This window comes from Medicago sativa, chromosome 7 (genome assembly GCF_051527215.1).
Source record: "Medicago sativa cultivar Bolivia chromosome 7, Bolivia_mono, whole genome shotgun sequence".
Lineage (NCBI taxonomy): Eukaryota > Viridiplantae > Streptophyta > Magnoliopsida > Fabales > Fabaceae > Medicago > Medicago sativa.
In genome coordinates, this window is record NC_140755.1 from 4,893,511 (window position 1) to 4,906,931 (window position 13,421).

General features: G+C 35.1%; 1 protein-coding gene across 1 annotated transcript; it reads right to left on the reverse strand.

The window, feature by feature from the left end:
• Positions 1–8,236: 8,236 nt before the first annotated feature.
• AHG11 (Pentatricopeptide repeat (PPR-like) superfamily protein) lies at positions 8,237–10,999 on the reverse strand. Its single transcript, XM_085725286.1, has one exon. The coding sequence runs from the start codon at positions 10,903–10,905 to the stop codon at positions 9,085–9,087; it is 1,821 nt and encodes a 606-aa protein (XP_085581412.1). The 5' UTR covers positions 10,906–10,999; the 3' UTR covers positions 8,237–9,084.
• Between the last annotated feature and the right edge of the window lie 2,422 nt (positions 11,000–13,421).

The following is a 13,421-nucleotide window of genomic DNA, read 5'->3' on the forward strand; positions in this document are numbered from 1 at the left end:
TGAAATTGGCGTGGCGCGATTTCCTTCGAACAGACTTCAATATTTAAGCTTTTTGCACTCCAGAATAGTATAAATTGCATGAGAACTCTATCAAAATGTCACAATAAGTCCTAAAAATTACGTAATGACAGCATGTCATCAGACCTCTTCCCCTCTTTGGGATGTGCCCCCTTTGCCTCTCCCTCCGGTGGCTTTGAGTCATCGCACGCCTACCACCAATCATCTTAGATGGATCAATGGGCTCCTGATCGGCCATATCTACACATCATAAAATTAGTCATACAATCATCATTATGTCCATCATTCATAACCTAAACTAAAATCATCATTACAATCATCATTATGTCCATCATCCATAACCTAAAATCATTCATACACTAAAAAATCAATATACACTTAATATCATTCATTTCCATAACCTAATATCATTCATATAAACCTAACTAAACCTAAAACCATTCAATATAACCATCATTTCAATATAATCATTATTATCATCATTTCAACATCATTCACATTTCCATAAACATAAACATAACTAAACCTAAAACCATCCAATATAATCATCATTTCAATATAATTTGTGTGCAACATTTCCATCATAACCTAAACATCATTCAATATAATTCTCATAACATAAAAAATATTCAAATTGTCATTGAGGCATTTTATCAAACACTATGTGTGCAAAGTATAAAACATATTCAAATTGTGTTCATTTGCCACCATTCAAAGCCACATTGTCATTTAAACAGCATAGGCAACAACTACATTCGTTTATCAATTCAAAAACTACACATGCAATCATTAAATTGTCAATTTTAAAATCAACCCTAACCACATGCAAACTACTCTAATTTTTTTAAAAAATAAACCTAAACAAACGAACATTAACATTGCAATGATTAAGGGTACTTACTTGTGATAATGTGGTGATGATTGGCTTTCAATTCGTGAAAATGTGCTTTGGAGTGAATTTGGATGTGTTTGAAGCAAAAGAATGCAACTGGAACTGCTTCTGTTTCGATCTGTTTATGTTCAGAAAACTTTGGCAGTTAACTACCGAGGAATTCCTCTGCAGTTAACTGCCGAGGGGGCAAAAACGTATTTTACATGTGTGTCGCAGCCTTCTCTAATGTGTCAACAGCAATTTTCACCTATTTAAGTCCCTCAGTCAGAGTAAAAAAGAAAAACAAAAGAGTAGTCAACCTGAATCTCTCTGTACTCTCTGGTGCTGCCAAAATTAATGGATCAAAGTATTAGGTATATTCAAATCCTTTGTTTTACCTTCATACTATTTATTTGTATTATTTTGCTTTTAATTTCTTTCGGCTGAAAAGATGAGGAAAATAATCTCAAAATTAATTTATATATGTAGGTACATGATGAACGACGATAAGAGGTTTAAGAAAATAGTTGTGCTTACAATGACTTTATCATTGGTATTGATTATCATTGGTGCAATGAATATGTCATCATATTTTGGGAAATTCATGGCGGAACATCACACTGCTGTGATGCTCATACTCATTGCTGTTTTATTATTTCAAATAGCACTTGGTTATCTTACTTACTAAGCTTGTCAGGTCAAGCTAACCCTAACCCTAACTCTAAAGCTAGCATTTTCCCGCTCATTCTAAAGCATTTATGTCGACACTTAACCTTTAATACACGCCATAAAGTCATTTCATTACAGATTGTAGTAACTGTCATTTATAACATGATTGCATATAATTTTAATTTTTGAAATAGAATAACACATGATTGCTGTATTAATTGTCATCCCAAATTAGACCCATGAATTACGTACAAAATTGTATAATTTTCAATTTTCAACGAAAGCAATTTTCGCTTACCGTTTCTTTTGCAATGACTATAAACAAAAGCCAAGGCCAATCTTTGAAACATGTTGGCGTATATTTGCCATCGCCTATCTTCTCTCATGGTCAATTGTATGTGGGTTTGTCAAGGGTTACTTCAAGAGAAGGTTTGAAGATATTAATATCTAATGATGATGGTGAAGACAATGATGTAACTTCTAATGTAGTTTATCACGAATTTTTTCGCAATGTATCCTAAATTGTGTACTTGGAAGGATTGACCGAAATTAAACTTCTTCATTGTTAATTATTTATGCCTGACAATTTTCCCCAGATTGTGTACTTTCTATTATTTAACAGAATTAAAGTTATTCTATTCCTATGATTCATGGCTTGGAATGTATCATAAATTTTGTACTCTCTATGTTTTACGACTTATTGTTATAATTATTATGACTTATTCTACTATGCTATAATATTGGCTTAAGTAATATTGTGAGTTTCTACATGAAAATAAGACGCACGGGTCATGGTTCTAGTGGTGGTACACTACGCCGTGTCCCAAACCCTAACCCTAACAACAATACCGTGATAGCCATATACACTCTGCTCCTATCAAGTGTAATATCAAGCATTGAAGCGAGTCTTGTTTCACGTAATGCTGCGATCATCACTTTTATATTCTGCCATATTACTTTTTCAATATTTGTCTTCCTTCACGAACAAGAGATACCACGTGTAATTCGTGCATTGGCATGTGGATTGACAACAGCAAGTTGGGCGAGTTTCTTATATTTCACTTTCTTATACTCATTAGCTTTACATATCTCTTATATGGATGGAACCCCATTGCCACGTAATATGAGGTGGTGGTTTTAAATAAAATCTATTTATTTTTATTTTATCCAAGGCCAAGAAAAAAAGGTTCAAAAGGGTTTTCAGATTCATAATACTCGCTCTGGGGGTAAGATACAGTAGCTGCTTGTGTTTTTCCTTTCATGTTCTTTTTATTTTCCTTTTTGTTTATTTTTTCCTTTTTCATGTTTCTTCTTTGGGTTTGACTTTTGTCCCCCGTTTTGCTTCGCTTTTTTATTTGAGAAGGTTTTGGTTTATGTCCCCCTTCTCCTTTTGTTTTTTTTTTCCATTAGTATAATATATTTTAAGATGCGTTACCCCTTAACAATTTTAGTTTTTTATTTTTTTGTTATTTTTTCTATTGTTATTTTACCTTAAAATAACAATTAATGTTCTGCGAAACAAATTATTATAAAAACATAAGATTCTACATCGACAAAGTTTCTATTGTCTTGCGGGACAAATTATTAATCTAATTGTTTTTTTTTCTATAGTTATTTTACCTTAAAACAACAATTATTATTTTTCTGATATAAAATTTAACATTATTATAAAAACATAAAGGGTCTGTTTCTTGTGGATTAAAATAAAAGTAATTTTAAGGGCCCGTTTGTTACAGATTAAAATAAAAGTGATTTTTAAATAAAATAATTTAAAGATTTTATGAAAAACCAGAATCTATTTTGCGTTTATTTACCCTAATAAAAATCATTTTTTTTAAAAGATAATTTAGTTTGTTTGGATACAGCTATATAAAATTATTTTTTGTTACAAAATTAATTCAATCTTTTGATCCATATTTTCTCTCTCATCTAAAAAAAATATTTTTTAAGAAGCTGTTTCACAACCATTGGATTTGATCACACATCTCTTTCCCTTTCCCTATCTCTTTCTATGTCTCTATCACGTTTCTCTTCCCTAACCATCACAGAACCACCACGAACCTCTTCTCTGACCCTCTCTGGTTCAAACCCGAACCCTTCCTCTCCCCTAACTTCGATTTTGAATCAACCATTGCAATCTGCCGCAACATCACCAAATCCTCCGCCTCTGATCAACTCCTCCGCCTCTGATCTTGCCGTCGACGGCGGGATTTGTCTCCTCTGTCTTCTCCAGCGAAGGTTTCTTCCTCGAAACTTAATTCCTCTGTCTTCTCCGATTCAGCGGATTCGTCTCCTCTGTCTTCTCCGGCGAAGGTTTCTTCCTCGAAACCTAATTCCTCTTCTAACAAATAGGATTATCCAGATCCATACTACATCCATCCAAACGAGAATCTGTCGCTCGTTCTCGTTTCGTTAGTTTGTTGATGGTTCGATTCGAAAGCCTTCCGGTACCGATCCAACATGAGGATGAAAATTCTCCCAATTCCAAACATAAGAAGTTTCGGAATTTGAAGAACAAATTTCCGTTTGTTGATGGTTCGATTCGAAAGATCAACAGCTTCAATTCACACGACGGCGAGAGATTCATACATCTTCAATTCATTTCTTGAATTATTCAATTGTTGTGAATTGATGAAAAAGATAATTCAAAACCATTAAGTACATCTAATGGTTTTGGAGTACAACTCGCAGAAACCATTTCCACAGCAAAATGGTTTTGGAGTACAACTCACAGAAACCATACCCATAGCAAAACCATTAGACAATTATTTTGGTTTCTCATAGAAGACTATCAAAACCATTAAACCATAATTATGGTTTCAGTAATAATTTCAGTGTATAACATCTTAATCATTATTCAAAACCATCTAACAATAATAATTTCATTAAAAATCATTACACAATTATCTTGGTTTCACATACATGACTATCAAAACCATTAAACCATACTTATGGTTTCCTAGAATCGAGCCACTGGTGATAACTAAATCAACCCAAATAAATTGACATTATCTTCAAACAATTCAATTTTTTAAACATCTGTAAGTTTAATGACCAGAGGGCACATGAACCTAAACTGGAGAAGGTAAATAGGAATTTTCCCGTCAACAAAGTTCACACAAAAAATGGTCATTGTTATTTGAGCATGAAAATTTAAGTTTATGTTTGAAGGAAAGTTGACAGAAAGGCTAAAGTGCACATTTTTATTGTTTGACGACTAAAATGAAGATGGTCCTAATGCTAAGTTGGATGGTGTAAATTGTAGTTTTCCTTAAAAAAAAAAAAATACAACCAGACTACAGATTTAGTGCCAGTAGATAGCAATACATCTTAGTAAATAGAGGTAAAAAAATCAGAAAGAGATAATACCCCTGCTGGAACCAGAGTAACGGTTACTGTTCTAGGAGTTTGTGTATTGTTTCTCTTGGGGGTGTATGACAAAATGGGTTGGGGTGTACGAAGCAATTATGTTGGGCTATCACTGAATGGGCTGGGATTTATGCACGGTGCATAAGGATTTCCTTATGCACCATAACCACTCCCGCTCTTAACAACTTCTCATTTGAAGTTGTTTTTAGATTATTTTTAGATTTTGATTTTTTTTAAAAAAAGTTGTAACAAACGGATGCAATACTCTAAAAAGTGATTAAATTTTTTTAAAATATTATTTTTTTCCTTAAAAAGACTATAACAAACGGGCTTTGATATTGAATAATTTAGAGATTATTTTTTAGAGATTTTGTAAAAAATCAGAATTTATTTTGCGTTTGTTTATCGTAGTAAAAATCATTTTTTTAATATATAACTTAGTTTGTTTGGGTAAATCTATATAAAAGGGATTTTTTTTCTGCAAAATTAGATTAATCTTTTGACATTTAATTTTCTCTCATCTCTAAAAAAATATATTTTTTGAGAAGGTGCTCTTAACATCTTTTTATTTGAAGCCGTTTTTAGATTTTTTTTAAAAAAGTTTTAACAAACTGATGCAATACTCTTAAAAGTGATTATTTTGTTTAAAAAATGATTTTCCAGAGCTAAATATGACATTTATAATATTTTTCTTCATCATTTACAGAGAAGTGTGTATATATGAGAAAATGGAAAAAAAAAACTTTCACATTTTTTAAAAGAGTATTTTTTAGATAACAATAATTTAATGTTTATGATTAATATATTTTTAATTTTAGGAATATTATAACAACATAGATTAAATTGGAACAATTCATATAAATTCTCCAAAACCCTCTTGAAACTCTCCTCTAACATAATTTTTTAATTCTTCAAATGAGAGAGATTTTATATTTGAAGAAAAATAAACCTCCAAACCAAAATCTTCCCCTCCCAATATCATGTATTTTTTTGCTTGTTCTCCTCCGTTTCCAAAGTCATCCCCTCTCTTTCCCTTCAAACTCGCAAACAAAGCTTAAGAAATTTATTCCCTTTTTATCTCACGCCATCTTCTCCCTTTATTGCAGGAATCATACTCTTTTCATCACTTATTAAAACACAAAATGTCAATTTGTTCAAATTCCGTTACGCCACAATATTATAGCCCCGCTATGGCCTTTATTGGCAAGAGTATACTAAATAGTGTATTACGGAGAACCATAGTTTAAAAAACCGGACGGACCGGGCCGGTCTGACCGGTCAGACCAGAAACCGGAGGGGTAACCGGTTCGATTTGGTTATCGGATCGTTCATGCAGTCAAACCGGCGAGAACCGGTAAGACTCGGCCAAAACCGGAAAAAACCGGTGACTCGCCGGTTTTTCAAAACCGACCGGGTCAAGGGGTTTTCCTCCACCATTGGACCTACCTTGCACCGTCTATTGTCCCTTCACCGCCAGCCACGTTAATCCTATCAAAAATGGAAGAGAGAGAGTGAGAGAGATTTGAAAAGCATGAGATCTATTTTTTACAGTCGCGCCGCATGAGAAAGAAGAAAGCTTTGAATAACAACTTGGCATATTCTTGTTTTAACCCTAATAATTAAATGAACAAAATGACATTATTGCCCATTTGTGACTCATTGGAGAAACCATCAGGATATGGATGATACAATAGAATATAGAGTATTACTTTTCCCACCCTATGCCTTTCCTCGCGCGCCCTATTTTTTTCCAATTTTACCCCTGGTCCGGATTTCATATTCTGGAACGAATTGTTTGTATTTTTCAGATGATTCCGGATTTTAAAATCCGAAATAGTATTTTAGCAGAACTTTTGTAATTTTAAGCTCTACAATTCGTAAAATAAAATGCGAATAAAATAAAAAACAGAAATAAAAAGACACAAACATAAAAACAACTTATTTTATTAATATATGAACAATACATTACAATAATTTTCAAGCTTTTTAAACTTATTACATAAGATCCTAAATCTATTTCTAATCTCCTAAGAGCCTAATTCTAATCTCCTAAGAGCCTAACCACTGCTATGTGATAGGACATAGCAGTAGCTTGGCTATTGGAGGAAAACCGAAGGAGGAGGGAAGAGGAGGGTGGGAAGAAGAAACAAATGCCCCTGAGGGAGGTGGGGGGTGCTCAGACTTACGCTCAGACAGGCGAAGCTAAGAACCACACTGACCCACATGACCCTTAGATGAACCGCCCTTCGTTGCAGCGCGGTTCCATCCTCATTGACCGTTCATACAAACCCTGAAAGTTTTCAACGAGGCCCTTATCTATGAAAGGCCAACGATGGAAAACCATGGTTGTAGAAGGAAGAAGAAGAGGAGAGGGATGGTGAGAAATGGTGGGGTTTGGAAGGGTATTTATAGGGAGAGGTGGGTGAAAAATGGTTGGGAAGCCATAAATGCAGTCAAAAAACGTGGTAAAACACGTTTTTTTAACTTGACCACTGTCAAAAACGTTGGTGCAGACCACCGGCGATGACACTGACGCAGTCCGGAAAATACAGTCCGGAATGCACCTTTGGTTTCCGGAATATACTTTCCGGATTAATGCGATTATGGTGAACGAGGGAAAAGTTGCAACTCATTGGTATTTCTTTTATATATTTTTCATTCCACTAGTGACCAATGCGATTATGGTAATCGAGTTACCGGAATGAAGTTATTATTCAGAATCAAGCAATTAAGGAAGAGTTGCATGATGTTTATAATGGTATGGTTCAGTTGAAAAGCATAAAGCCATTTCTCCAGCTCAAGTTTCAGACTGACATGGTAATTAAAAATGGTGTACCTAATGTTCATTCTACTAAACCATGTTCAACATTCATGTCACATTCCCCTTAGAACACAAGGAGGGTATGAAGTAAGTTTGGCCCCTAGAGTTGAAGCAGAAGATAATTCATTGCATTGAATATACAGTGATTATTTCTTCAAGAGCTTGCGGATGCATGAGTTGCAAAATTTTAATGTGTATCTTAAGGGAGTATTGTTTCTTGATGTACTTGGGGATTATTATTTCAGTAACTGAATGGAAATTTTGTCAATTAACTCCCCTAATAGTGCTAGTTTGATTGGATATTAATCACGCAATAAGGAATAGATTTCTTGAGAATTACTGGAAATGAAGAAATATATATATATATATATATATATATATATATATATATATATATATATAAGTCAACTTATCAGAAGAAGCACTTCACTAGTTTATATATTTAATTCACTTTCTAAAGAACTTCTGTTGTATCGTGTAAGAACAAGTTGTGGAGTTGAACTTCTGTGGTACTTTCCCTTACACAGTACAATATGGATAACTTACATACAATTTCTAACCAGCTTGTTGCAACTCATCAGTTATCCTCAGTACCACCGGTTAAATATTATACAGTAAAAGGATTACAAAAACATTAACTAAACAGGAAGTAACTTTCATTCATCAATTGGGACTTTTCAATTAGTAAAAGGCCATAACAGCAAACATACTTAGTGTCCTATGGCCAGAATCATGGACACACAACAGGAACTCATTTTCTGCATCACCAGTGAAAGAATTGCTCCATTATTCACTCACACTTTCATCGAAATGCTCAATACAGTGAACTGAATTCCAATAATGTGGTTTGCACGGTGATCTTCCGGTTCCATGACTTCTGATTAGGTCTCTTTTTTAGTTTTGTTAAGTATAACAACTTCATTAACAGAGCTTTATAAATCTGAAATGCCAAAATGAGGTGAACTCATTCATTCAGGTATGCAGGTGTTGTATTTTATAAAATCTTGTTCCAGAGTACTCAAATATGGGTACAAGTATTGTTATTTGTTCTACAGAGAATTACATTGAATTTCTGATCAGTACCTAGTCTTTTCCCTCTCATTAGTATATCATTTTGTTTTTATCTTGTGGCATAGAACAACCCATCTCTGATAACTCACATGGGAAAGGTCATATGGTCTGTGATCACTATCTTTTTTGTGGTTGACTTAAGATCCTGCTCCTGAATGGACTAAAGATTTTGAAAGAGATACAGAACCAGACATGTTGTTCCATCTTTTCAAATTCCAACTTCCTTTTGACATTTCTCTCTCTTCCAGCTTTTGTCTTTTGAATTTCAGCAAAGTGTTTCAACTTTCATGTGCTTCCATAACTGCCCCAATGTTGACTGAATAACCTCCAGATGCAAATGCGAATGCGAATGCAAGTAATAACCAGCCACAAACTCTCTAAATCTGCCATCAACTTCAATAACACTCCAAGCAACCTCTTTATTTGATCCTCTTTTCTTCATCATTTCTTTAACATCCTCCACATCTGCCCACCGCCGTTCTGTGGCGTACAGATTTCTCAACATCACATAGTCCCCAGCACCTTCCTTCTCCAGTTTCACTGCCATTTTTAGAATTCTTTCAGCCCTTGAAACATCTTCGAAGTAACAGCAAGCAAACAGAAACGAAGTCAGTATTATCTCGTTAGGATCATAAGGCATGGTCTGAATCAAATTTTCAGCCTCATCCAAGCATCCAGCTCTTCCTAAAAGATCAATCATACAACCATAATGCTCAATCTGAGGCACAATTCCAAATCTCTCCATTGCTTCGAAGCACCTTCTTCCTTCCTCTACCAAACCACAATGATTGCAAGCAGATAACAAGCTAGTCATAGTTATCTGATTCGGTTCAAATCCTTCCCTTAACATCACCGCAAACACCTCCAATGCTTCCTTTGCACATCCATTGACTCCATAACCGTTTATCAAAGCATTCCACGAACCTGTATCTTTTTCCATCATCTCCTCAAAAACCAATTTCGCTTTTCCAATTTCTCCACATTTTGCATACATATCAACCAAAGCATTACAAACATGAACAGAGCCATCAAGCTGGTTCCTTTGTACAAACCCATGAATCCAACCACCCAAATCCAAAGCACTTAAATCAGCAACGGCAGGAAGAACACTCACAACAGTTACTTCATTCATTTCCACATCCACATTCCCCCTCATTTCACAAAACAACTTCAATGCATCATGTGACCGTCCATTCTGACAATACCCCCTAATCATCGCGTTCCAACTAAGCACATTTTTCTCCGGCATACAATCAAACAAAAGCTTAGCCTCATCAGTGTCACCATCCTCACAATAACCATGAACCATACTAGTCCAAGAAATAACATTCTTAACCCTCATCTTATCAAACAAATCCCTCGCCAAATCCATACACCCCATCTTCACATACCCATCAATCATGACATTAAAAGCCGCAACATCTCTATCAACCATACCATCAAAAAGCTTCCTTGCCTCCACCATATCCCCACACCTCGCATACCCAACAATAACAGCAGTCCACGAAACCAAATTCCTCACAGACATTTCATCAAACACCTTCCTAGCAAAACTCACATCACCAAATTTGACATACATATCAACCAAACTAGTCCCTACATACAAATCAAAACAAAACCCATTTTTCAAAACAACTCCATGAATCTGAAAACCTTCTCTTTTAGCATCAGAAACAGCACAACCCTTTAAAATCAAAGTAAATGTATAAGAGCTAGGTCTAAAAAAACAGTCTTTAGAAAACTCCTGGTTGTAGAGAGTGAAACCGTGATTGAATTGACGAAGTGAGAAATGGGCATTGATGATAGTGTTGCAGAGAAATTCATCGCGTTTGTGGGGTGGCGTGTGGTTGAAGAAACGACGAGCGTGTTGAACAATGGAAACGGCGTGGTTTCTGCGAGGAGTAGTGAGAGCGAGAGAAGTGGAAGAAGAGATGAATTTGGTGAGAAGGTGAAGATTGTCATGAAGAGAATTTCGGAGAATGAAAGCGTGGATTTCAAGTAATGTTTTCAAAGTTTTGGTTTTTGATGATTGAAGTATGTTGAAGCATTTTCTTTCTGTATCGCTCCATAGTCTTTGACTCATCATGGACCATTTGAATGACAAGCAGTAAACATGCGCGCAGAAAGCGTGGCAAAATAGATTCTAGCCGGGTTAACCCGCCATTTTAGATCGGTTGGGCTTAAGTTTCGAGTCTGTCTCTCTAGTTTGACCGTTTAGCTTGCTCAACAAGATAATTTCTCTTTTCTATATGTTTTTACTCATTTCCGTCAAATAGTTGTTTTCAACTTGAGTTAACTCACATAGGTGTATTTTTCAGCGTAGGTTAACTCACGTAGAACGGAAATGAGCAAAAACATATGGGAGAAGAACATTTCTCGCTGCACAAATGGATTGGGTTGATCCGTGGACTCACTGAAAAAGGGTTTCTTTATTTTTAGATTATTTTTTTCCCATCTTCCCTCTTCTCACGTGTTCTATTTTTCCCCTAAAAATATCATTTGTTCCGGTTATATAACTATAACTAAACTCTTTTTTGGTGGTTTTCAGATTAGAAAATCTGAAATTTTCCTATATATAATGCAAAATTAGTTAATTTTCCTCGTTTCAACACTTTTTGTTTTTGCCCTAAAACTTCTCCCAAAATGCGAAACTCTCACATTGTGTGATCCACCGATCCTTGAAGATTTTTTGCTAAAAAAAAATCACATTTTAAGCCTTTTCAAACATCAACCACAAGGTAAGTTAACATTGATTCGATTTAGTCTGATTTGATTTATTTTTTCCTGCACACTGAACCATTTCAGATTATATATCCGAAATAGTTTCTCAGTTTGGATTATATAATTTGAACTGCTTCAGTATATGTTGTTTTGGTTATTTTGTCGAATTTTGTTAAATTGTATGTATATGTGATTTTGACATTTTCAGATATGGACCGTGTTAAGAACGGCGGAATTTCCATGACTACATCTGTTAGGCGAGAACAGATGCAGAAGAATGTAGAGGAAGGGGGAGTAGGCACAAGCAGGGGTAGGGGTTGCAATGCTGATTTATATGGACCAGTGGCGGATCTTGACTAAAGATGTTGGAGATGCCAAATTGTAATGTGGTGTGGTGGTTCATTCCGTTTTAATACTACTCCATGAGCAGCGGTTCGAGTCCTACCAAGACTCATTTTGCGAATAAAAATGCATTATAAAATACGTAGAAAAAGGAGTCAGAAGGACTCGAACTCTTTCCATCGTGACACATATGAAAAGCCTGATTAAGTATGACTGGTATAGTATTAATACCATATCTCGGGGGAGCCATGGCTACCATGGACTCCCACGAAGATTCGCCCCTGATCTGGACCACCTTAGTTGAATGAGCCTGGACCCCACTAGCATCATGTGGAGGCGGAGGTTGACTTACATTTCTAAAGAGGCGACGAATGTCGAGGATGATGATGATGACGAGTCGTTGTGGTCTGGGACGAGGGGCCACAACCGATGGATCAATTTTGAGGTTGGCCATATGACGTGTTTGTGCTCACCTACCATCATCAAGAGATTAAAAAATGTGCTTCCATAGAAAACTGCTTTTCTGACATCAAATACTTTCTAATAACACATGGAAATGACGTTTTTGCCCTCAACGGTAGTTAACTACCGATGGTTTTGTCCGGCGGTAGTTAACTACCGTTCACATATAAAGCTTAAAAAAAAAATCAGCGGTAGTTAACTACTGTGGAGCATGAAAACTATTTTTTTTTTTTACTTTTGTTGCATTAGGCTCCAATGGTTACTTATGTCCTTGGGATTGGGTATTTGTTGTATGAAGTGAAACAGGAATACTGAATATTAGTGCACATGGCTAGCATGCAATTTTTGTGTCGTGGCAACAACAGCAGATTTCATGATAATCTTGCAATTTTTTATAGCACCAAAAATAAGTTAAGGAGATATGGTATTACAAGAAAAAGGTAAAGATAGAATCTCAGAAAACGTGTTGCAGTGAGTTTTCATTTCATTTCATTTTAACACGACTAGTCGTGACTACTCTTGACCCATTTTCATCTACCAATCAGAGTTAGTCTCACTTTCATAGCATTTTCAATACTTCCCTCTTTTTCATCCGTTACCCATTGGAGCCTAATGCAATAAAAGTAGAAAATTCAGTTAACTACCGTTGGAGTTTTTTTTTTAAGCTTTACATGTGAACGGTAGTTAACTACCGCCAGACAAAACCAACGGTAATTAACTACCGTTGGGGACAAAAACATCATTTACATGTGTTATTAAGAAGTATTTGATGTCAAAAAAGCAATTTTTGTTTCCGTAACCAAACTTCATTTGGTGGATAACACATTGCGATATTCAACACTTGGAATTCAAATCTCATATTTCATTTTAGCCATTAGATTAAACAATTAAAAAAAATGTTCATCACTTATGGTCTCATCATCTACTTCATATTTCTCTACAAAACTTGAAAGGTAAGATTCTTCATCTCAAATCACTTTACTTTGGTCCAAATGCATTTTTATGAACATTTTTGCTTTTTAATCAAATTGATTTTAGTTCTGAACTTCTATTTGATCAGAAATAATAGCAAAAATA

What these genes read in the sequence shown, in the direction of transcription:
- AHG11 (XM_085725286.1), bottom strand. Translation starts at nt 10,905, where the DNA reads ATGATGAGTCAAAGACTATGGAGCGATACAGAAAGAAAATGCTTCAAC.